At 53.7% G+C, this 23,288-nt stretch overlaps 1 protein-coding gene across 1 annotated transcript; it reads right to left on the reverse strand.

Annotated features, from left to right (window-relative positions):
- Positions 1–1,814: 1,814 nt before the first annotated feature.
- Positions 1,815–21,756, reverse strand: Peds1 (plasmanylethanolamine desaturase 1). The gene is made up of 6 exons (XM_051143848.1): positions 21,619–21,756; positions 13,811–13,930; positions 5,711–5,802; positions 4,488–4,632; positions 3,321–3,533; positions 1,815–2,792 (listed from the first exon to the last, which is right to left on the reverse strand). The coding sequence occupies exons 1-6, from the start codon at positions 21,740–21,742 to the stop codon at positions 2,671–2,673; spliced, it is 816 nt and encodes a 271-aa protein (XP_050999805.1). The 5' UTR covers positions 21,743–21,756; the 3' UTR covers positions 1,815–2,670.
- Between the last annotated feature and the right edge of the window lie 1,532 nt (positions 21,757–23,288).

Here is a 23,288-nt window from a genome sequence, read left to right on the forward strand (position 1 = left end):
TACGTCACTTATAACCTGACTAACCAAAATAGGAAATGAGGATTAATGGATACAATAACAAAACCATAAGGATATCAGTTCCAAGGAACGATTCTCCTGGCACATCAGCAGGATTTCTTCTGCTGGAACCTAGAGTAACCAGAACCCAGAACCTCAGCAGGAGCCGGAGCCCTGAAGCCTTCCCTCGAGCGGTTCTCTCTAGGAGCGTCTCGAAATGCAGCGATGAACAGCCAAAACTATTCCAAGTCTCCAAGAAGCCCCACCTCCAGTTCTGGGCTCATTTATTTATCTCCTCCCAGAGTCTGTTCATGGAATCTTTTCAGCTGGCAACAATTAAGCTCCTGCACGAGGTGGTTGCTCTTCTAGTGAATGAACCTCACCTGCTCTCTCACGAGACCATTCCGATCCCACACATGGACTCCTAAAAAACAGGTTTCTCTCTCCTTCAGGCCAGGCAGGCCTCAAACTTGCTTTGTAGCCAATGATGACCTTGAACCTGTAATCTTCTGGCCTTCACCTTCTGAATGCTGGGATTACAGGCTTAGGCCACCATGCCTGGAGCCACAGAAAAGCCTGACTACTAAATTCTGCTGCCTCAGAAGTGCCTGTTCAAAGGACACTTTTGAAATGCCCATTAGGTGACCAGAGGCTGCATGACGGCCGCTCCAGCTCTCACTGACCCTGTGTTCAGTGCAGGCTGGTCTTGCTGATCACCTCAAGCTTGCCCCTGCCTCAGGGCCTTTGTACCTGTTGTCCTACGAAGAGGCCTAGTCTGTTTAAGCCAGGCTGCCTCTGCCCCTCCTCCAGCCCCAACATCCTCCATGAGGAAACTGCATTGTGAGCTCACCTCCCAGAGCTTAGGAGGCAGAGGCAGGTAGATCTTTGTGAGTTCAAGGACAGCCTGATCTTCAGATTGAGTTCCAGGTCAGTACTATATACTGAGACCCTGACTCTTGAAAAAAAGAAAAATAACTGCATTATGTCTTTTTGTATTTACTGTCTCTTTCCCTAGGTCAGTACCCACCACAGTCCTTCCAGCAGTCTGGTCCTTGCTGGTCTGGGTTCAGGCCAGAGCCAAGACACATACTAGGTGCTAAGGACCCCTAAAACAGACATTCTGGGACAGGCCAACCAGCACTGCCCTCATGATCTAGGTGAAAGGCCTTGTGATTGGTGGCACACACCTGTGTAAACCCCAGCACTTATGAGGTGAGGGCCCGGGGGTCAGGAATTCAAGGTCAGCCTTGGTCACATGAGAAGTGTGAGGTTGGGCTGGAGAGATGGCTTAGAGGTCAAGAGCGTGGTTCCAAAGGACCCAGATTCAATTCTCAGCACTCACATGGCAGCTCACAACTGTCTAAAACTCCAAGATCTGACATCCTGTCATAGCACATACATGCTGCAGGCAAAACACTAATGCACATACACACACCCCAACATATACAGTTATATATAGTGTGAGGTTACTCTAAGCATATGACACCCTGCCTCAAAAGACAAAAATTCAGGGCTGGAGAGATGGCTCCATGGTTAAGCACCTAAGAGGACCTGGTTTAGTTTCTAACACAGCCATCAGTAATTCCAGCTCCAAGAATCCAATGTCCTCTTGTGACCCCTGTGGGCACCAGGCACACACGTGGTGTGTACACACACACACACACACACACACACACACACACAGACACACACACACACAGACACACACACACACACACACACACACACACACACACACACACACACACACACACACACACACACACACACGTCAGGGGATAAAGCCTCCTCCCCCAGGCCAGGGCTAACCCTATGTGACCTTCCAGAAACACCACGAGGCAGTCAGGGTTAAGGAGATTCTTCCTTTGTTATAAATATATTATATACATCCAAAACATGACATTAAAATATTACTCCGTGTTACAGAAAGATATTAAGGCTTTCTATTATTTACATTGACAAGCAAGCACCTTTAAAAAAAACAAACAAACCCAAAATAAAAAAGCCTTTCTCTCCCCTCCTCTGACACACTGGCCAGAAGGAACACAGGGTCCCCTCCCCAAATGACCAAGCCCTTTACAAGGGCCATGCCCTATGAAGAGGTCTTCACATTGGAGACCTCAGATGTGGCTGGACATGTGGATAGGACTAGGGAAAGGAAAGGGAGTATACGAGTGTGGACAGGGGATTCTGGCCTCTCTCTGCCAGCAGCTGCCCTTTGACCCTTGCCTAGCTCTGCCTCCCTTGGGTGGCAGCTGGGGTGGCCCGCCCACCTAGGCCTCTGGGGTCAGTTTGCAGGGCTGAGGGAGGATCATGATCCAGGGACATTTAAGTGTTCCGGGGGGGCTCTACGGGGACAGACCAAGTGAGTCAACGACCCCTAAGCCGGCCAGGGAGCCGGTGAGCAGGGCAAGAGCACAGGGTGGGGCTGGCCAGCAGGACTGGGCTCCCCTTCTGCAGTCAGGCTTGGCTTGAAGCAGTTCAGTGGCCACAAAAGCCCAAGGAAAGAAAAGGAAAAGAAGAAATGGAAACTTGGTGGCTCAAGTATTCTGTCACTGGGGGTGGGCTAGGGGGTGCCCGGGCCCAGCCCAGGGGACTTCTCGTCACTGGAGGGGTCTCAGGGATTTGGCAGATGGCTTCCGTTCAGGCTGGGGAAGGTTGGCGACCAGGAGACTACTTGATCTTCTGGGCCCACATCATGTCGTCTGCCCTGGGCTTCTCGCCCGTCAGGCCCTGGATGAGGTCCTCCAGGCGCCGCCAGAAGCCTGTCACCTCGAGGGGGTAGTTGAGCCAGCCTGCAGCAGAGACAGTCAGGGGGCCAAGTGAGGAGAGAGGGTGGGGTCTTCAACAGGCTGAAGACCGTGGGGGGGGGGCACAGACACCTTCCACAAGAGGCACTTGGGCCCCTTCTTCAGGTCTTCCCCAATCACTGGGGTTTTTGTTTTGTTTTTTTCTTTTTATGGTCTTTTGAGACAGGGTTTCTCGGTGTAGCCTTGGCTGTCCTGGAACTCGCTCTGTAGACCAGGCTGGCCTCGAACTCACAGAGATCCGCCTGCCTCTGTGCTGAGATTAATCACAAAGGCATTCTATGTTTTGTTTGATATTAGATCCCAAGCCCAGGGTAGTCAATAGGCACCGAGTAAGTTGTCTGCTGGCTGGGTGAGTGTCTGGAGTCATAGCAGCTTGAAATAGGGAAGGAGCTCGGGTGTGTTCATGGCCTGGCACACAGCAGGTGCTCAATAAATGTATGTGTACTGAGAACACTGGGTAGACTACGGCTGCATGCCCTCCAACCTCCTGACCCTGAGGATGGCACCACCCACCTGTGGTGATACAGAAATACGTCTCGTGGGGCGCCACATGGTGGATGCGATGGTGTTTCCGTGGCAGGATCACGTGCCAGTCCTGCAGGACGGTGACCCAGCATGGGAGCCCCAAGTATGTGTGCGACCACTTGTGGATCTGGTTGGTGAAGGTGCCGAAGATGGTCAGGCAGAAGACGAAGCATTCCCAGGGGTACAGCTGCTCCAGGGTCTCTGTAGGGTAAAGGCATGGGACTTATGTAGTTGCCCGCCTGGCTGACCAGCTCCTGTGCCGGGTGCACCCAGGCCCCCCTCAGCCCAGGGACTGGGTAAGAGTGTGGGTTCGGCAGCCAACTGGGGCTGGGCTGATTCCGTGACACTTGTGGGGTGTGTGAGTTTGGGGCAGGCAGGGACTGGGTCAGGCTCTCTGAAATAGGGCTTGAGGACATGCATGTTTTCAAGGGAGTATCTCTTGAGGGAAGATATCTACAGAGCCAGGGAGGCAGGACAGAGTCTGAGACAAGGATTTTGTCTCTATGGGGCCCTGCGGGCTTCTAGGGTGTCAATAGCTCTACAGAGTTCATCTTGGAAAGAAGCGAAGCCACAGGCCTTTGGAGTCCGTTTCTGGCTCCTAGGATGGGGAGGGGCTGCTGCTGGGAGACTGTCAGCAGGGGTGGAGCCCAGCAGTACCCCAGCCCTGCCTGTGGGTGTGGACAGATCTTAGGTTCCTCCCAAAGCGAGGTGCTGCTAGCTTCGCCTCACCTGATGCCTGGCAATGAGCAGGCTAGCTTTGAGATCCCTTCAGAAACAGGGCTTGCTGGCCTCAGCCCACAGTCTGTATTTGCCTTTCTTTTTCATTGCTTGAAAAAAACAAAATCCCTCTTCAGGACTGAATCTGAGGTCTGGGCATGTGAGGCTGACTCTCGCTACTAGGCTCCACCCAAGTCCTTACATTGCATCCTGAGAGGTAGGGTGGCAGTGACTCAGGGAGTGTGTGTCAAATTAGGAGGTCCTGGGAGCCAAAGTGCTCTGAGAAGTTGGGAACGGGGTCTCTGCCCACCCTTTACATGGACCCCACTAATGGAGGATACTTTAAATGACACGAGGGGCCCACACACAGCCTGAGAGGCTCCCAGGGAGCCTTTGTCCCTGATGCCCACTCTGCACAGCCCCAGCTGCAGGTCTCACCTGGGCTTTGGGTTCTGAACTTGTAGGCCATGTTCAGCAGCGGCAGCAGTGTCACCAGGCAGTTGTCACCATTGGTCTCGATGAAGTCATGCCTTGTGATGGCCGTGGGGTCGATGTGGTGCTCCCGGAATGGACGGATGAAGGCCTGGGGTAGGGTAGGGGCGCAGTAATAGGCGTTAGGATTCTGCCCCTGCTAGGCAGCACTCAAGAGGGCAGAGGCAGGTGGATTGCTGTGAGTTCGAGGCCAACCTGGTCTACAAAGTGAGTCTAGGACAGCCAAGGCTACACAGAGAGATCCTGTCTTGAAAAACAAAAAACAAACAAACAAAAAGGATTCTGCCCTAGTCTGCCTACGTGTGATGAAGAACAGACCCACCTCTCTCTCTCTCTCTCTTCCCTCCTCTCTCTTCCTGTCTCTCTGGGGCACCCCTTCCTTCCCCACGCTCATTTAATAAACCCCTCCATCTAATATCTTCTGCTGCCTGGCATCTTATTTTTTAATTTACTAAAATAGGTGTGGCCTCCCAGTTAGCTGAAGGCAGCTGGTGCCATCCAGACCCCAAACACGACGCCTGAGCTCCCCTCCTGCAGGTTCCCCTCCTGTACCTGCCACTGCCATACAACACACCCTCCCTGGGCCTTGAGAAATCTGGCAGGATGCAGTGCAAGACGGTTTCCAACACTGCTGGGGGACCTTCCCCAATCCTTTTGGGTCCCAGTCTCCTCACCCATCCATGAGGCCCTTGGAGACAACCTCCACCCCGAAGCAGGTGAAGAGGCCCCACATAAACAAAGGAGATCCTGTCTACCTGGCCCTCAAGCTCCTGCTTCTATGAGTAGCCACCCGCCACCCCCCTCCCCGCCAAACTTCCAGCTCATGCTGCTAAATGGAGCCTGCCTTGAGTGAGCGCAGACCCAGGAATGGCTCACCAGAGTGCATGCAAGTCCCTGGCAGTGATTGGCTGCAGGGTGGGCAGTGTGATGACAGTTGGACCAATAGGATCAGGTTCTGGGAGTTTAGCTGCCATTAGGGGAATGAATTCTCTAGGCAGCCAGGTGTGGAGGCCTGAGCCTAGACCCTGAGGGCCGAATCTGAAAAGGTAGTCCCTCAGGCTCAGTGGGGCTTTAATTTGGCACTGACTGAGTCAGAATCCTTGCCTGATAAAACTAGTTTGGTTTCTCTTTTTTTTTTTTTGCCCAGTCACACAGCCTGGCATACTCACCTTTCCCACAATGGGCAGATCCACAGACCCCCACGTATCGGCACCCCAATGTACCAGGCCGGACAGGAAGTCAGCAACGAGAGCCCCAGCAACTGTGGGCAACAAGAGTGTAAGCCAGGGCAGAGGCACGCAGAGACACCCCCAAACCCTCCCACCAGAGGCCACTCACTCATCGTTCTTTTGCCATTCATTTATGACAGGAGGATGGGAGTCCTGGCTCAGGTCTGCACAGAGCGGACTCCTGCTGTGGTGAGAGCAACACTGCCTTCCTGGACTAGGCGTCAAGGGCCCAGCACTCAGGAGGCTGAGGCAGGAGGATCCAGAGTTTGAGGCTAGCCTGGGTTACAACAAATAAAAGCAGTGCCTCACCTGCAAATACATCTCCATCCTACCTACCCCAGCTAGCTTCTATCAGCAATGAATTCATCCCTTCAGGCTTTTCCTTTGTTTGCTTTTAATCTTCTCAGAACTAGCCTGGGGTACCTGGGCGAGGCCAACAGTCACCACAGGCCTTCGATCAGGACCATACTCCCACCTCTATCACACATGAGCTGTGCGACATCTTAGATGTTACTTAACATCTGTGTGTCCCAGTTTCCTTCTGTAAGGCATGAGTGGTGAAGGTGACAGAGTGCAGTGGTGACTGCTTAAGCAGCAGTGTCTCAAGAGGACTTGACCCTTTGTCTGTGAGGGTGTCAGAATTCTTTGTCAGTAGCCTTTAGCACATTTGACAGAAGTGAACCTTGGGCTGGGGAGAAGTAAGGTGGTGAGGTCAAACACCTGGCACAGCTGGCTCCTAATGTGCCTTGAGATCCAAATCTGGCATAGCAGGACCCATGGGGAAACTGAAGCAGAGTGGCCAGCAGTGTCCTTCCACCATTCTCTCCTCACTCCCTGTCATCTGAGCTTTTGCTGTCACTGTTCCTCTGTCTGGAACATCCCTCCTTTCCCAGGATGCAGTTCAGCAGCTTGGTTTCCTCTGCTGCTTAGGGACCTTGCTCAATGACCTTCTCCTGAGAGCTGAACTAACAGGGGCATCGTCCCCAAGCGCCTCCACCCACCTCTCGTCACTTTCCTCAGAGCACACCCTTTGCGATTTTCTACTGTTGAGTCTGGGCTTGGCACTGTGGGCTCTGGTTTAGGGCTGGACCTTGGATTGGTAACACCAATGGGTTCAACGACATTTGAGGCATAGTGCTTGGCACACAACTGGCCTTCAGTACTGACCCAGGAGAGCAGCTGGGAAAGAGGAGCTCTGCGGGCCTGTGCCTCCCGCCTGCCTGCAGTTTCTCACTGTATACTGGCTGGCTGAGGCCCAGGTTCTGAGTTGCAATGGTGTCCTCAGGGCATCAAAGCCATGGGGTAGCCTGAGGACTGCAGGTGAAAAACCCTAGATATCTCCCTGGAGAGTGAGTCCCGTGACCCAGGGGACAGGAGTAAGGGTGTAAGCCACTGTGGGCATGGGATTTTAATGTCTAAACCTGTTAAAAGGCAGCTGCTAAGGATAGGTCTTCAGAGGCCAGGGGTATCTGTCCCTTCACCCCTCTACCCACCTACCCACCTATATCTGCTGTCTGTTCACCATCCACTCATCCCTCTACCCATCCACCCACTGTCCAGTCACCCATTCATGTACCTGTTTACCCATCCCTTCCCCCTCTCTGTCTATTCAGCCATCTGAGCACAGGGCTGTGGCAGGGTTGGGGGGACAGTGGGTGGGTGGAGGTAACACAAAGTCACAGAGGCAAGTTCCTTGGGGCCGAGTGGGTGACAGGCCAAAAACGCATGGAGAAACCAGAGGACAGGAGGACTCCCCTGCTGCTCCCCTGCACCCCAGTAGGCCTGGGGGTTACTGAAGCACCTATTTCATATTATGAATGGTTCTCTTGGGAGGCAGAGGCAGGCGGATCTCTGTGAGTTTGAGGCCAGCCTGGTCTACAGAGTGAGTTCCAGGATTCCCAGAGCTGTTACACAGAGAAACCCTGCCCAAAAACCAAAAAAAAAAAAAAAAAAAAAAAAAAAAAAAAAACCAAAAAAAAAAAAAAAAAAAAAAAAAAAAAAAAAAAAAAAAAAAAAAAAAAAAAAAAAAAGAAAGAAAGAAAAAAAAAAAAAAAAAAAGAATGAAAGAAAGAAAAACATAACAACAACAACAACAAAATAAAAATGAATAGACACTTTGCCTCTAACCAAGGGAGACTTGGGGACCCTACCTCTAAGGACATGGCTATGCCTCCTGCCTTCTTTGGGCTTAGAACAACTGTGGTGTCTCCAGAGGCCTGTCCCAGTGTCACTAGTCAGTGACAGATTTAAACACTGCCTTCATGGCACACAGTTATGGGGAACACTGGATGCCTGTGGGTGCAGCATGGAAGGGGCTCCAAGCCCAGGCTTCTTGTCCTGAGTGCTGGGCTCAGGTTGTGGGTGAAACAATTCCTTCCGAAGTTACACCTCACACCTGGTTATAACTGCACCTAACCGGCAGTGTGCAGGCTCGCATGACTGGACCTCTGACCATACAAGGTCACCACGTGCACTCTACTCTGTGTGGCATCTAAGGGAGCTAGACAGACACAAAGGCTGTCATGTCAGGCTGCTGTGGCCACACAGCCTTATTGCTATGGCGCAACCCTGCCAACATCACGAGGCAGCCATAGGCAATGTGTCAACAAGTGGGGGTGAGGGTAGGGGATGGTATTTCTGCAATACCTTGTTTGCAACTTTAGGTTTGGCTTGCTTCTCTGGAAGCTCATCTGGAGTCATTCGTGTATCATGTGCATGGACCATTTAACCCCACCCCCTTAAAAAAAAAAAAAAGATTTATTTATTTGCCAGGCATGGTGGCACACACCTTTAATCCCAGCACTTAGGAGGCAGAGGCAGGTGGATCCCTGTGAGCTCCAGGTCAGCCTGGTCCACAAAGTGAGTTCAGGACAGCCAAGATAATACAGAGAGACTCTGTTTCAAAAAAATTTTTTTTTCATTTATTTATTATGTATTCTGCCTGCATGTACACCTGCACACCAGAAGAGGGCATTAGATCACATTATAGATGGTTGTGAGCCACCATGTGGTTGCTGAGAATTGAACTCAGGACCTCTAGAAGAGCATTCAGTATTTTTAACCTCTGAGCCATCTCTCCAGCACCCCCAACCCCTTTTGCTTTTTGCTGCTAAATACTGTTCCATCACCCAGATGGAGCGCACAGCGCCCTCCACGGGACTCTTACTGAACTCCAGCTGCATTGCTCACTCATGGAGAAGCCTGTGTGCTCACAGATGCCCCCATTGCTTGGGCTGGGGATGGCAGAGACATTGTGATTTTGAGACAGACCCACGCAGCCCTGGCTGGCCTTGAACTTCTGACTCTCCCACTTCAGCCTGTCAAATATGAGCGTGCCAGGTATGCAAGCATACCCCAACAGGAGCTGACTCTGGGGTTCCTCCGAGACTGGACCTCTTGCGGCTTTGGCTAGTCTAGTCTAGCCTGCCAGCTTGCCCTGGAGATCCTGTCTCCACCTCCTAAGGGCAGTGATTACAAGCAGGCTGCTGTATTCACTTGGAGTCTCTATAAGAATGCTGGGATGTGAGCTCTGATCCATCCATCAGACCCCAGGATGACGCCTTTTCTTCCTCTTTTGAGACAGGGTCTCACCATGTAACCTTGGCTGTCCTGGACCATGCTATGTAGACCAGGCTGGCCTCAAACTCAGAGATCCACTGCCTCTGCCACCCAAGTGCTGGGATTAAAGGTGTGTGCCACTATGCTTTTAAACCAGCACACCACAGCCTTCTCTGGCTCACCTCCGCTGATCCCTGTGGACCAAGGCCAGGTCTGTGTGGCTAAGCTCCTTCCCCTTAACTGTCCTCGGCAGTTAATCCTCTGTGATCGGAACATGGCAGAACAGTATTAGAGTCAAGGCAGGGTGACCCAGAGCTGTCAACGGAGTTAGGAAAGTGCACTGGGTGGGCCTCGCTCTCACTTAAGCTTGGGCTGTGTCTCAGGAAAAAAAAAAAAAAAAAAAAAATCAAGAGTAACCCAGAAGGTGCTTTCTGCTTCCCGATCCAGGGCAAAGTGACCTCTCACAGTGGCAAGCCGCACTTGCCTGCTCTGCTGACCTACTCTGCTTATACCAAAATGGCCTTGGAGGGCATCCTACAAATTCCAAGCAGTGGCCCCTGAGTTGGCCAAGATCGCTGGTAAGGAGTCAGAGCAAAGGAGACTGCTTGCCTAGCATGTGCAAGGGCCTGATTTCCACCCCCAGTGGAGGAGGATCAGGAGTTCCAGGCCAGCCTGGGCTACACAGAGAAATCAAAGGCAGCCTGGGTTATGGCTGAGAAACTGCCACAGCCCAGTGATCCTAAATGAGGGGTGTGACAAATGACCAGACTGTGGTAGCCTAGATGGGAGCCTGGGATAGGAAAGGGGCACTGGCTATGAAACTAAAGGGAAGTGACCAACGGTAGAGTATAGGCACAGAGCAGCCCCACTGGGCACTAACTGGCACAAGTGTGGGGCTTAACAGCCTGCTTCCTGGGCTGGAGAGATGGCTCAGAGGTTAAGAGCACTGGCTGCTCTTCCTGAGGTCCTGAGTTCAATTCCCAGCAACCACATGGTGGCTCATGACCATCTATAACGAGGTTCGTATACATAATAAATAAACAACTCTTAAAAAAAAAAAAAGCCTGCTTCCTACCACGATCCCAGTAAACCTGAATTGGCCTTAAAAAAAAAAAAAACCCAACAACAACAACAACACACACGCAAACAAAAAAACCACTGCTGAGCTGTGTCCCACTGACAGAGTTTTTATCTCACACACACAGAGCCCCAGAGTCCCCTGGGTTTGGTCCCAGTAATGCAGAAACAGCCACCACATAGTCCCAGCAAGCTGAAGGTGAAGGAGGAAGATTGGAGTTCAGGGTCATCTCTGACAGCACAGGGTTCAAGACCCTGTCTCAGAACGAAAGAGAACCGTCTACCAAAACAGTGTTAACTACCCTTCACGTGCGGCCTGCCAGAGGCTGCAGAGCTCCTGAGGTCGGCAGGGGGACTGTCCAAGGTCACCCATGGAGGGACAAGACGACTACACTCAGCCTCATGTCCCTTAACTAGCAGCAGCTAGCCAAACAGGTGCAAGGGTGCAGAGCTCTGGGTTCTAGCACGGGCTGCGCAGTGGCAGCTGCCCGTAGCCTGAGCCTGGAATCCATTTGCAAGCCGTGGTCTTGCCACCTGTCAGATGGCTGGCACCTGGCACTCACGGGGACATGCTCTGTGCTGGTGTCAGGGATAATCTGGGTGAGAGACCTTCCTTTTCTACTATATGAGGAAATGGTTCTCAATTCCTGGGGCCTCATCAGTGTTTCTAGGGCACCAATTCCAGGCCATCCGGTTGCCCAAGAGTCTCCTCTAGTGGGGGGCAGGGTGGCAGACACGGGCGTACAGAAGTCTCTTTGTTCCAGCCTTGGTGGTGGCTGGCGGCTGGCTCACCCTGGGAGCAGCTTTGGTCTGGTCACGACCCTTCCCTGCAGACACTGGGAAGGGGACAGGGATGGCGCTACCAGCGACATCGACAGCGTGAAGGCTGGGTGGAGGTGAGAGGCGGACAGACTAGGTAGACACAGCATGGCCTCCCTCCTGCATCTCCGAGCTGCTCCTTCAAGGACCCACTACAGTCCCTAGTGTGCTGTGCTCCCCACAAGGGGATGAGTGGCTCCTCACCACACACTGTCCTTGTCAGTCACCAGTGACCTTTAGGGCCAGGTGCCTTCTCTGCACCACCAGGCCACTGTGCTGCCGGACTCTGGTGAAGCCTCCTCTGAGCCCTGCTGCCCTCTTAGTTCTCCTCGGTCCTGGGCTCTGCTTGGCCCTGTCCCTGTTTCTCCAGCCACGGTCTCCCCTAGGCTACTCCTGTTTCTCCCCTGCCACCCGCTCATATCTCGGGCTGAATTCGGGATAAAACCTTTCATATACCCTACCTCCCACGCACCTTCCAACAGCTTGAGTGCCCATGTAGCTTAATCGCACAGCTCCTCTGAGTCTGAAAAACCTACTACCTCCTGCTCCTTGGCTCCCAGCACCAGAAATCATCTTCCCATGGGAAACTCAGCAGTGACTCCCCACAGCACTCAAGATAAACCCACGGTCCAGACCCCCAAGGTCCTGTCCCACTCATCCATCCTGGCCAGTGAGCCGCCACCGAGCCTCTTTCCTTTGACTAGTTCTCCCTGGATGCGCTGGCTCACATAAGCCTCAGGGCCTTTGCACTTGCTGTGCTGCCTCGGACACAAGCCTCTTCCTTCATCTCCTCCTCTCAGGCTGTTAACAACCATAGCTTTATCTCGATCAGCTCAGGCATTGCATCACACAGGCCTGGCTTTACCAACTGGAATCTCTTCAGTTTGAGCTCTGGTTTCCGGGGCTGCCTGGGGCATTGGGAACCGCTGGAGAGATAGCAACAAGCTGGCACAGGGCCCACAGCGGCTACCTGCATGTTAGCAGACAAATCAGGGCGGCTATTTAAATCGATTGAGGATTGTGCAAACATTGCTATCAGGGGATTACTTGCTCTTATCAGCCCAGGAGCTGGATGCAGTGGAAGAGCTGGCCACCTCAGCCGTGAGGATGGGGCAGGGAGCTGCGGAAACCCAGGTCTCAGGTAGGGAAGGTGTGGACAGAGCGCCTCCGTGAGGGCCAGTGGGCAGAGGACAGCCCCAGGAGATGACACGCCATAGCTTTAATGTTCATGACATCTGCAGCAGGCAGCCCAGCCTAGTCTGGGCTGCAGGAGCCTCCCAACTCTGAGGTTAAGTGCTCCTGTTGAGGGGTTATAGGAGACTCCTATGGGGGTGGGGGTGGTGCCTGGGCTCCCCAGGATGGAGCAGGTAAGCCTGGCTCTACCCTGGACGGAGAGGGAGCTTGATTAGCAGGCCTGTACACTATTGGCTTAGGCAGACAGAATGCTTTTAATGAGACCATAGAAGCAAAACCACAGAGACTGAGAGCCAGGGAGGACCAAGGGTACTATGGCTCCTTGAGTAAACGCCTGAGGCAGCGGACAGAAGGCAGGAAGGGAGGGGCACGGAGCTAGCTGGAGCCTGGAATGCAACTGGGCGTTACGACTGTGTTTTAGGTTTGAGGGGTCCCTCTTCTGACCCCCTAGTTCCTCATCAAGAAGATGCACCTTAGCCTCCATGGCTGGCCAGGGGAACACCAGGCCTTCCTAGGAATAGTACCCCACCCCATGCGCCCCACCCCAACTCACTGAATTCTCAATACCTGCCATGTGCCAGCCAGACCTCGTGGTAAGGCTGGAGACACAGCAGTGGATGAAACAGAAAAAGACCCAGCAAGGTCAGGGATAGAGTGTGTGACAAGGCTTTGCTTGTCAATGTATTTTCTGAGATAGGGTCTCACTCTGTAACCCCGGCCAGCCTCAGATTCACAGAGATCTTCTTCCCAAGTATTGAGATTAAAGGTTTGTACCTTGTGGTGGTGCATGCCTTTGATCCCAACACTCGGGAGGCAGAGGCAGGCGGATCACTATGAGTTTAAAGCCAGCCTGATCTACAAAGTGAGTCCAGGACAATCAAGGCTACAGAGAAACCCTCCCTCGAAAAACCAAAAAGGCTTGCCCCTCCACACTCATTAGGCCTGTTTTTGTTTTTTTTTTTAGCGGCCAGGGCTAGAGGCACAGTGAGCAGCTTGTACAAAGGCTCCAAGGGAGGTGGTGTGTGAGCGCACGCGAACACGAGCGTGCATGCGCTGAGAGTGTGTGGCCAGTATGGCTGACAAGCAGGGAGTGCTGAGGTTGCGGCTGTCAAACAGAATGGTCACCATGCCAGCAAATTGGACAGGGAAGTGGGAGGCCTGGAAAGCAGCTGGGAGAAGGGAGTGGGGGAGGAGGTGGGGAGGAGTGGCTGGATTCCAGAAGCATCTGAAAGAAGAATGCTGAGGACAGAATTCAACAACAGGACAGGAACTGGGGGTGAAGTGAGCCCCAAGATGCTCCTGCAGCTTGTCCTTGATGCAAGACCACCTGGAGCGCTCACCTGCTCGCTCACACAAAAGGCAAATGAACTCCAGAGGGGCCTTGGCACTTACCAACACCCAGGATGACGAGGGGTGTGTGCTCCCAGCGGGCCAGCAGCAGGAGGTGGACCAAGTTATGGGCGATCAGGCTGAAGCACAGGACCACACAACACCACTCCTGGAGGCGCTTGCCTGTGGAGGGAGGAGGGCAGAGTGAGGCATCCTCGGTAGGTAGTGTGGGAGTGGACTGTGCCAAGCACCCCCAACCATCCATCTCACAGATAGCAACACTGACATCCAGAAAAGGGGCTTTGGCAAAAGCAGGACACTGAGCCCGAGGCACAGGCCCATGAGTCTGGGCCTGTGAGTGCCAATTCTATGACAGACAGGTCCCAGTGCTGGTCTCCCTTTAGGCTTTCTGGGCACCACTGAGGGAACTTGAATGACCTCCTTGCATTTTAAATCAAGCTTCCTAGCACTCTCTGTTCCCCAGGTAGGTGACCATCTGTAGGGAGAGGTCATGGCTGGTCTTTGATCCCCCAACTGCAGGACATCCAGAGCCTGCCCAGCATCCATGTAGCAGGACAAAAGTATCAGCCTCAGAGCCAAAGAAAACAGGATGTTGGGAACATTAGGTCTTCCAGGGTTGGCACCTGGATGCCTGCAACCAACCAGGCAGAAGTGTGCTCCCCCTTACCACGCCCCCCCACCTCGCAAGGCTACAGGTGACTAAAAAGATGCCGGATCTGGGGACTTGGGTATAAGCTTTTCACTTTAAATGCAGTCACAGTTTATAGACACATAAGCTTAGACAAGCAGGGTCATTCCTTGTGGCTTTGGTGGAGGTGACATCACCCAAGTGTCCACGGCCAGGGAGGAGCCAGAACCCACCCCCCACAGCCTCTCTGTGTTGCCCAGGTTCTACAGAGATACAGAGAACAACGTGAGCTGACAGAAGAACGGCCATGGAGCTGGACCAGCTGGAAAATGGAGGTTGCCACAAAGCACGGACACTTGAGATCAGTGCCTGGATCCCACACGGTAGGAGAGAACTGACTCCTGAGAGTTGCTCTCTGTCCCACACAACACGTACACGCACACACACAGTAAATAAGAATAAAACCTGTGTAAACACTTTAACATCGAGGGATGGGAGTGTCCAGAGCGCAGCAAGAGAAGGCGGAAGGCCCTACGCTCGGGTGTGGTGCCACATGAGACCACGCACAGGGGAGCCAGTAAGAGGCTTCAGTGGGCAGAGGCACTTGCTGTCAAGCCTGATGACCAGTTCAGACCTTGGGACCTCCTACATAATGAAAGGGGAGAACCAATTCCCACAAGTTGTCCTCTGACCTTCAGAACACACACACTGTGACACATATACTCATAAACACTAAATAAACAAAGGTGGGGGGGAGTAAAGAAGACCGCCTCTAGACCACCTGGGGTTGCCTTTCTGTACTCTCTGCTATGCTACATCAAGCTGTTTTCTTTTGACAACTAATTTTATTTATTTATTTGTTTGGTCTTTTTTTTTTTTTTTTTTTTTTAAGGTTTTTCTGATACCGGGCTTCTCTGTGTAACAGTCCTGGCTGTCGTGGACTTGCTTTTGTAGACCAACCTGGCCTCAAACTCACGGTGATCCTCCTGCCTCTGCTTCCCAAGTGCTAGGATTAAAGGTGTGTGCCACCATGCCCAGCTTGACATTTAATTTTAAATAAATAAAAAGAAAGAAAGAAAAACTACCATGTGATTGACAACTAATTTAAGTAAATAAATAAAAACTACCACATGAGTGGCAAGCCTTGTGCCTGTTTCCCAGGAAGCTGGTCCCAGAGGCCAGAAGACCCTTAATGGTGACAATGTGATCACGGTTGGCGCTTAGCATCAAGCCAGAGGCTACCCGGCACCAATAACCTGCCCAGAAGCAGAGGCTACAGACAAAAAGACAGAGGCTCAGAGAAGTTGCGGAGCGGAGCAGCCCAAGGCAACTCAAGTGTGCCAGCCACAGAGGGAAGCTGTGGTCTCCTCCCATCCACGTCTGGCCTGCTTCTGCAGCCCCTGTGCTGGTCCTATACTCTATCACACGGCTGTCCTGGCGAAGGCTCCTGTACGGGGTTAGTGAAGGCCCAGGCCAGGCTGCTGCCCACCCCGGCCCTGCAGACCGGAGTCTAGAAACCTCTACCTTATCTCCTGCTCTTTGATCCTCTGACACACCCCACACCCCGTCCAGGCAGATGATGCCTCCAAGTCCCACGCTCAGCCCTAGGCAGGAAGCAAAGACTAGACTTCACCTGTGTCCCCTGCAGGAACAGGTTGTTCTTGACCGCTGGAACCAGAGCTAAGGCGGCTGACCCAAGAGAAGGCTGACACTGTGGGAGGAGAGCTCAGGGTCACTCACCCTTTGCCCATATACAGAAAAGGACACGAAGGCCAAGGAAAGGCAAGGCCCCCAGAGGCCACAGGAGCAGACCTGGGCCTGGAGCTTCTTCCAATCTTTCCTTCTTTCAACTGGTCTGTTTCTAAGCCCTGTTTAGACCACCGCCTGCCGCCCTCTTCCAGTTCCTGTTTGTGTGTAGGGCCCATAGTTCAGAAGCAGGAAGCCCCAGGGGTTGGAGAAAGGAACACAGGAAGAGACACGGGGACAGGGCACTCTCACTGCCAAACTGTTTGGTTACCTGTAGGGATTGAGGGATGAAAGATAGGCAAAGTCAGAGGCAAGGGGTGGACAGAAACAGTGACGATAGTAATGACAATGACTGGTGCCTGTGGCCGAAAAGTGGGCATAATCAAAGCCAAGGAGTAGACTGAAACAGTGACCATAATGGTGACAATGGCTGGTGCCCACCATATGGGGACCAGATGTGGCTGCAAGCAGGATCCTCCAGTCAGGTTTGCTCTCTCTCTCTCTTTTTGGTTTTTCAAGGCAGGGTTTCTTTGTGCAGCCTTGGCTATCCTGGACTTGCTTTGTAGACCAGGCTGGCCTTTAAATCACATTGATCCACCTGCCTCTGCCTCCTGAGTGCTGGGACTAAAGGCGTGGGCCACCACACCTGGCTCAGGTTTGCTCTTATTTAAAAAAAAAAACAAAACATTGTCTAAACTTAAAAACATAAACACCCCTTGCTCTTGTTAGCCCTGAAAACAGAGGGCAGCAGCTCCAGGCTGGGCAACAGTCACAAAACAAGGGGCTATGTATGGGTTCCAGGTCCAGCAAGTCCCCCAACTGTTTTCAGGGCTGTCTGGCTAGCCTCTGTGGTCAAGAGTTTTGAAATCCGAAGTGAGGCTCAGCCAAGGAAACTGAGGCAGAGTGTTGGATGTGGGTCCTCGCCTGGAAACTGTAGGCCTGGGCTTTGCCAGTTGCCGAGACGTCCAGTTCTCGCCTTGTTGGGCAGAACGGCCCTGAAGTCTGAGTCTTTCCCCGCTGAAACTTATCTCACTTTGGACCTGGGTCTGGCTGCAGATGGACCTCAGTCCTGACCTACAGAAACCATGCACACACAACACGCTAACATGCTGCCTGCCCCGCACACCAGCCTTGTGCCTTAGGACGGTCTTCCCAGTGCTAGGGAGACCGAATAACTGTGTAGGCCATGACTCAGGCCACCAGCCCTGCAGCCCACAAAGTAGAGAGACCTAAACAGAACCAACTTGACAAATGTGTAGGCTAGGTGGGGAGGCCTTTACTCAAGACCCAGGTGTTGCCGGGTGTGGTGGCACACGCCTTTAATCCCAGCACTCAGAGGCAGGTGGATCGCCGTGAGTTCGAGGCCAGCTGGTCTACAAAGCGAGTCCAGGATAGCCAGGGCTACAGAGAAACTCTGTCTCAAAAAACCAACCCCCAGCCCCCAAAAAAGACCCAGGTGTCCTGGCCTCTACCTGAAAGCCTGTTCCTGGCTTAGAGGGACAGGTACAGATATATAATCTGGCCCAAGGTGCAGCAGTGACTGCCCAGGCATGGGTGCCCGCCTGCATGAGCTGGACGTGGAGCCTGGGAGGGGAGGCAGAGCCATCTACCCTTCACAGCACAAGCTTGGCATCAGCCTGCCTCAAATAATCTACACTCATGCTGGCCTCAGGCCATCAGGAGATCCTGTGCACCATAGAGAGTGGACAAGAGAGACAGAGAGGTCAGGACTAGACACAGGGGACAAATGGGATGAGAAAGCAGAAACCAGGGACATACGAAGATGAGACCATAGGGAGAAGACCAGCAAGAAAGCCAGACCAAGGTGGAGACAGAGGCGCTTAGGCCAGTGCAGTGGGACCGGCCCTGGCCAGGGACAGATACCACAGTCAGGCCCATTTTGGAGTGAAGCTGGTTCCAACTTCGGTCTACAGGCTTGGCCACTAACTACACTGTGGTCCTAAACACCCCCAGGGCAGAGGGCAGTCACAGCTGTCCAAGCTGATGGACAGTTGGATCTGGCACCCTTCTGTCATCCTTACAGCTGGGGCACCTATTAAATGGCTTACATGGCAGGCTGCAGCTGGTACCTCTGGCTGCCACCTCGCCCAAGAAGATGGGAGGGAGGACCCAGCAAACCCACTAGGCTCCTCTCAGCCCCAGCTCTTGGCTTAGTGCTGGGGAACTCCAACACAGAGGGGAGCACTGAGCAAGACCTTCAATGGTTCCATCACTGCACAGAACGAAGCCTAGTGCCAGGGCCCCCAACATCTACAGTGGCCACGACTGCCTCACTTCTGCCGACTCTGGTCAGAACTACACACACACACACACACACACACACACACACACACACACACACACACACACACACCAAGCTCTGTGCCTGCCACTAACCCCACAAACAGGCTCCACTGGTATCCTCAAACTTTTGGCTAACTTTTTTTTTTTTTTTTTTTTTGAAACAGGGTTTCTCTGTGTAATAGCTCTGGCTGTCCTGGAGCTCACTCTGTAGACCAGGCTAGCCTCGAACTCACAGAGATATCCACCTGCCTCTGCCTCCCAAGTGCTGGGATTAAAGGCCTGCGCCACTATCGCCTGGCCTTGGCTAACTTCTATAGCCAAGGCGAAAGCTAGGTAATAGGAAATGCAACCACGTCATCTGTCCTGGTCCTGTGGGTAACACAGGGGAGCAGGGAAGGTTTCCATCCTGTGCTAAGCCTCCACAGACATGGACAGGGTGGTCCAGGGGTGCCACGGATTCCCTGAAAGCCAGATGACAAAGCTGCAGGCATCCCCTTGCCCTGTTACGACAGCAGCCTAACCTTGAATAGGTCTGGTGTTTGAAGACATGACAGCACGTGGGGAAATGCCTGTACAAGTCAGTGTTCAATAAATGCCATCTTTGTTCATTTATGGCTATCAGCTCTTAAGTGACAAACCACCTTTGGTCACAGGAATCTCAAGAATCCAGTCCCGGGACCCAGGGACTTCTCTCTCTGTTCCACGCCACAGGTTTCTTCTGTTCCCTGGCTGTGCCAGGCACATAACCACCTCAGGGCTTTTCCACTTGATCTCTCCAAGTCCCCTCCCTCCAACCCTTCCTCTCTCCAGCTGTGTTCCATTGCTGTCCTTTCAACAAAGCTTGACATGGCCTCCTACATGTCCCTAATACTTTTCCTGCCACTTTTGCTTCCTGGCATTTGCAACCCCATTTCCATTATTTGGGAGGCTTGCTGCCTGTCTCCTCAAGCAAAATGCCAGGTCAAGTCTTGCCTGCAGCTTTGCCCTCAGGGCCAAGAATAGGAACCAGAATATGTATCAATAGGTGCAGGATATACAGCAGGCCCGCTCTCTCATCTCACAGGTCAGGACCAGAGAGGTCAAGGCATGTCTCTAAGAACACACAGCTCGGTGGACAGAGACAGGCAGAGGGAGACCCACTGTGAGGAGAACTTGGAGGAACCAGTTTGACCAGTCTTTCCTTCTCTCCAGGGCAGGAGACAAGGCCTTGACTGAGGGTGTCTGAACTTTCTGGCCTGTTCTTCAGGGACTGATAAGGTAACGAATCACAAAGGAGGGGTGAGAGGTGGCCCCCAGGGAAAAGCAAGAGGAAACATTTGGGGCCAGTACAAAGTAGGCTGTGCAGACAGCACAGCACAGCTCACCCACTATGAATCCTTAACTCCATTTTCAGGTCTTAGACTGTATGCCTGAGGAGCAGCAGGACAAGGCTTGCTCCACGCTCAGAGAAGGGCAGCGGGCTAGGTGAGTCACAGGGACTACAAGGAGGCCCTACTGTCCCATGGTGGGCGTCACTACAGTGGGTGATTGTAATGACACAGGAGGAAGAGAAACTTCACCTGCTCTCGTGGATGAGGAAAGGACACCAGAGCTGGGGAGTGAGGGAGAAGGCATGTCCTGGGCCACCCAGCTAAGCACTATGAATGCCACCAGCCTCCCTCAGGGAGCGCAGGTCCAGAGGCAGGGTGTTTGCTCTTGAGCCAAGGACCCAGCAGAACAGACCAAGCACCCAAGACAAGCTGGAAAAACACACATACAGATTCAAGGTGGGGAGAGTCCTCAAGGACCTAGGACCCAAAGAGGGAAAGCCAATGGCCCAATAGTACATGCCACTTACAGTTGAAAGAGCACCAAACCCATGACAGTCAGGGCAGGGAGCCAAGCCGGCAGTGGCCTCAGCCCCACCCAGGCCACAGCAGTGCCCGGTAGCTGCCCAGCCAAAGAAGAAAGAACAGAGTGTTGAACAACAAAGCCGACTCATGGCGACACCCTGGCAGAGGGGCCTCAGGCTGTCATCTGACCCTGGAGTGCACACGCGTTTTCTCAACCTCTGGAGACGCCCAGTCAGGCGGTGAGATTGCTAAGGGTCCGCTGGAGCACAGGATGGAGCCAGCGCTTGTTAGGCTAAGAGCAAGGCAGGGAGCCAAGGGGACCTGACCTTGGGAGACGGGGTAGAGGCAGGACGAGGGGCTCTGGATGGCGATAACGGTTGGGGAACAAGGGTACCCCACAAAGTCCCAATGAGAAGCTAGTGTGTGGGTGTGGAGAGGACAGAGCCAGAGTGAGTCGCAGCCCAGAATCGACCAGTAAGAGGTGAGGGCTGACCGGCCCATGAGGAGGGGGAGGGGATAAGTTCACTGCAGCTACTGAGGCAGGCACCATGATGGGCTTGGGCAAAGAGTGCCCCCCCCCCCCAACCCTCTGCAGCTGAGATCGAAATTGGAGGCCTAGCAGTTGATAGTCCCAGATTGGGGGTAGGTCAGTTTACAACCCAGGGCCCTAGAAAAATGCACAGGGTGTAGACTCCTAACATGGGGGTGGGGGTGGGGGGGGTTCTAGGGCGGCATGTGAGTTTAGGTGGCTCAAGGCAGTGCCTGTGTCTGAGGAGCTGTCTTGAAGCTTGGGGGCCTGAGAACCGGAAGCCTTGGACCTGGGGACACAAGGCAGGCCAGGGTGGAGTTCCTAAACTGCCCAACGTGCTCTGGATCTAAGACTCCGGATGTGCCATGCAATGGGGCTTTTCCTCGATCTAGGAGTGTCTTTGCAGCCCCAAAGCCTCAAGCTAGGAGGAGGAAGAGGTCTGGTTGGGGGTCCCTAGTCCTGGGTGTGCTCTTTTAAAGTTGGAAGCCCTGGAGTTTGGCTTTGGGTGGAGGCTGGGATTGGGATAGGGGTAGGATTCGGGTGGGGATCGGGCTCGGATGGAGTGGGGTTCAGAGCCAAGGACGTCCAAACAAGCTGGAGTTCGGATCTCGGGCTTTTGGGGAGGCTGCGCGGGGATCCGTGGGGGCCCTAATGGGTTGGGGTTCAGATCGAGGTGAAGTTCGAATAGGCTGGGGTTCTGATCCGTGGACTCCGGATGGGTTGGGGTCCGGACGTTCGATCGTCTGGGGTTCGGTCGGGGCGGGCCCGGAGCTGAGCACCCATCAGTCAGCAGGCCCGCCGCCCGTCCTACCTGGTGAGTAGAGCGCCGCCAGCTCGCGGGCTCCAGCGTGCTGTGCGCCCCACCGCCGGCCCTCCGCCGTCTCGTCCTCGTCCAGCTCCGGCTGCCGGCCCGGCGCGTCCTCCGCGCCCGCCATGGCCCGTCGCCCGGCCCGCCCGCTGCGCTCTGCTTGCGGCGGCAGCGGCGGCGGCCGCGGAACCGCGGCGAGATCACGCCGCCCAATGACCGGCCGGCGCGGGGCGCGGCGGCCGGGGCGGGGCCTCGGCAGGGCTGCGCGTCACAGCCAATCGGGGTCCGCGCCCGCGCCGCGCCCCGCCAATCGCAGGCCGCCGAGCCCCAGCCTTCCGCGGCACCGCGGGGCGGGATCACAGCTGGACGCAGCTGGGCGCGGAAGGGAGGGTGGGTGTGCGCGTCCCCGCTGCGCCCCGCGAGCTTGCGTGCCGCGCCCGAGCTAGGGAGTACGCGTTGGTGCCAAGGTTTGCGCCTGGACTTCGGCGCGCGCCGCAAAGCGCCTACTGAGTGAACGGCGGCTGCCGGACAGACATATGCCCGGAAGCTGCTCGGCGGAGCGGCACACCGGCTGCATGCGCTACGTTTCATTTCGCTGCCCAGGAGAGTCTCGCGTTCGAGGCCAGCCTGGGCTACATGCAAGTGCGGGCAACCTGGGCTACATTGCAAGAGTCAATCGCAGAACATAACCAGTGACACTGCCTAGAAGAGGCCCCTCATGGCCACCTGCTGGGGTGCCCCTTCCTGTGGTCACTGTGACATCACCCTCACGCTTGTCAGGGCTTGTCATGAGTAAAGTCTCCATACCGTGAAAGGGGTTCCTGAAGGCGGGGGACATCTGCTTCGGCTGGCAGATGTTAGAAGCTAAAACGGGTTGAATGAATTCGAACTCAGCGAATGTCCTGTCTTTAGAACATCAGCATTAAGAGAGCTGCAGGCAGCCGGGCGTGGTGGCGCACGCCTTTAATCCCAGCACTCGGGAGGCAGAGGCAGGCGGATCGCTGTGAGTTCGAGGCCAGCTTGGTCTACAAAGTGAGTCCAGGATGGCCAAGGCTACACAGAGAAACCCTGTCTCCAAAAAAACAAACAAACAAACAAACAAAACAAAACAAAACAAAACAAAAAAAAAAAAAAAAAAAGAGAGAGAGAGAGAGAGAGAGCTGCAGGCTCTCTCATCCTTAGAGGATGAAAAACAGGGTCTGCCCCAGAGACTGCAGGATTGAGACGAGGCCCCGCGGAGGGAACTTAAGATCCGAAGAATCGAAAAACCAAAGCTAAAACAAAACAAAATAAAACAAAAAGACAACACAATATAAACCTGAATTATTTAATAAATTTGGAGGAGATTTTTTTTTTTTTTTAAATCTGAAGAATCTTTTCAAGGCTCCATCTTGGTTCTTAACAGCCTTCACACCGCCCCTACCCCGTGCTCCCCCCTCCCCCAGGTGTCTCTGTGCCCAGTCAGTTCTCGATCCTTCCCTGTTCTTTCTTATGCCCGCCAGACATTCTGTGGCCCAAGTCCCTCCTGGTTCCAGTGAGGCTGGCAGCCTGGCTCTTGTATTAACTGTACAATTAGATTTGGGGTGTCAGGGTATGCTGACTTGCTTCGGTGGGTGCTGGGTCTCAGATCCTCCCAAAATGCACGTGTGCCTACTAACAGGCTGAGGTTGCAG

Source organism: Acomys russatus, chromosome 4, assembly GCF_903995435.1.
Source record: "Acomys russatus chromosome 4, mAcoRus1.1, whole genome shotgun sequence".
NCBI classification, from domain to species: domain Eukaryota; kingdom Metazoa; phylum Chordata; class Mammalia; order Rodentia; family Muridae; genus Acomys; species Acomys russatus.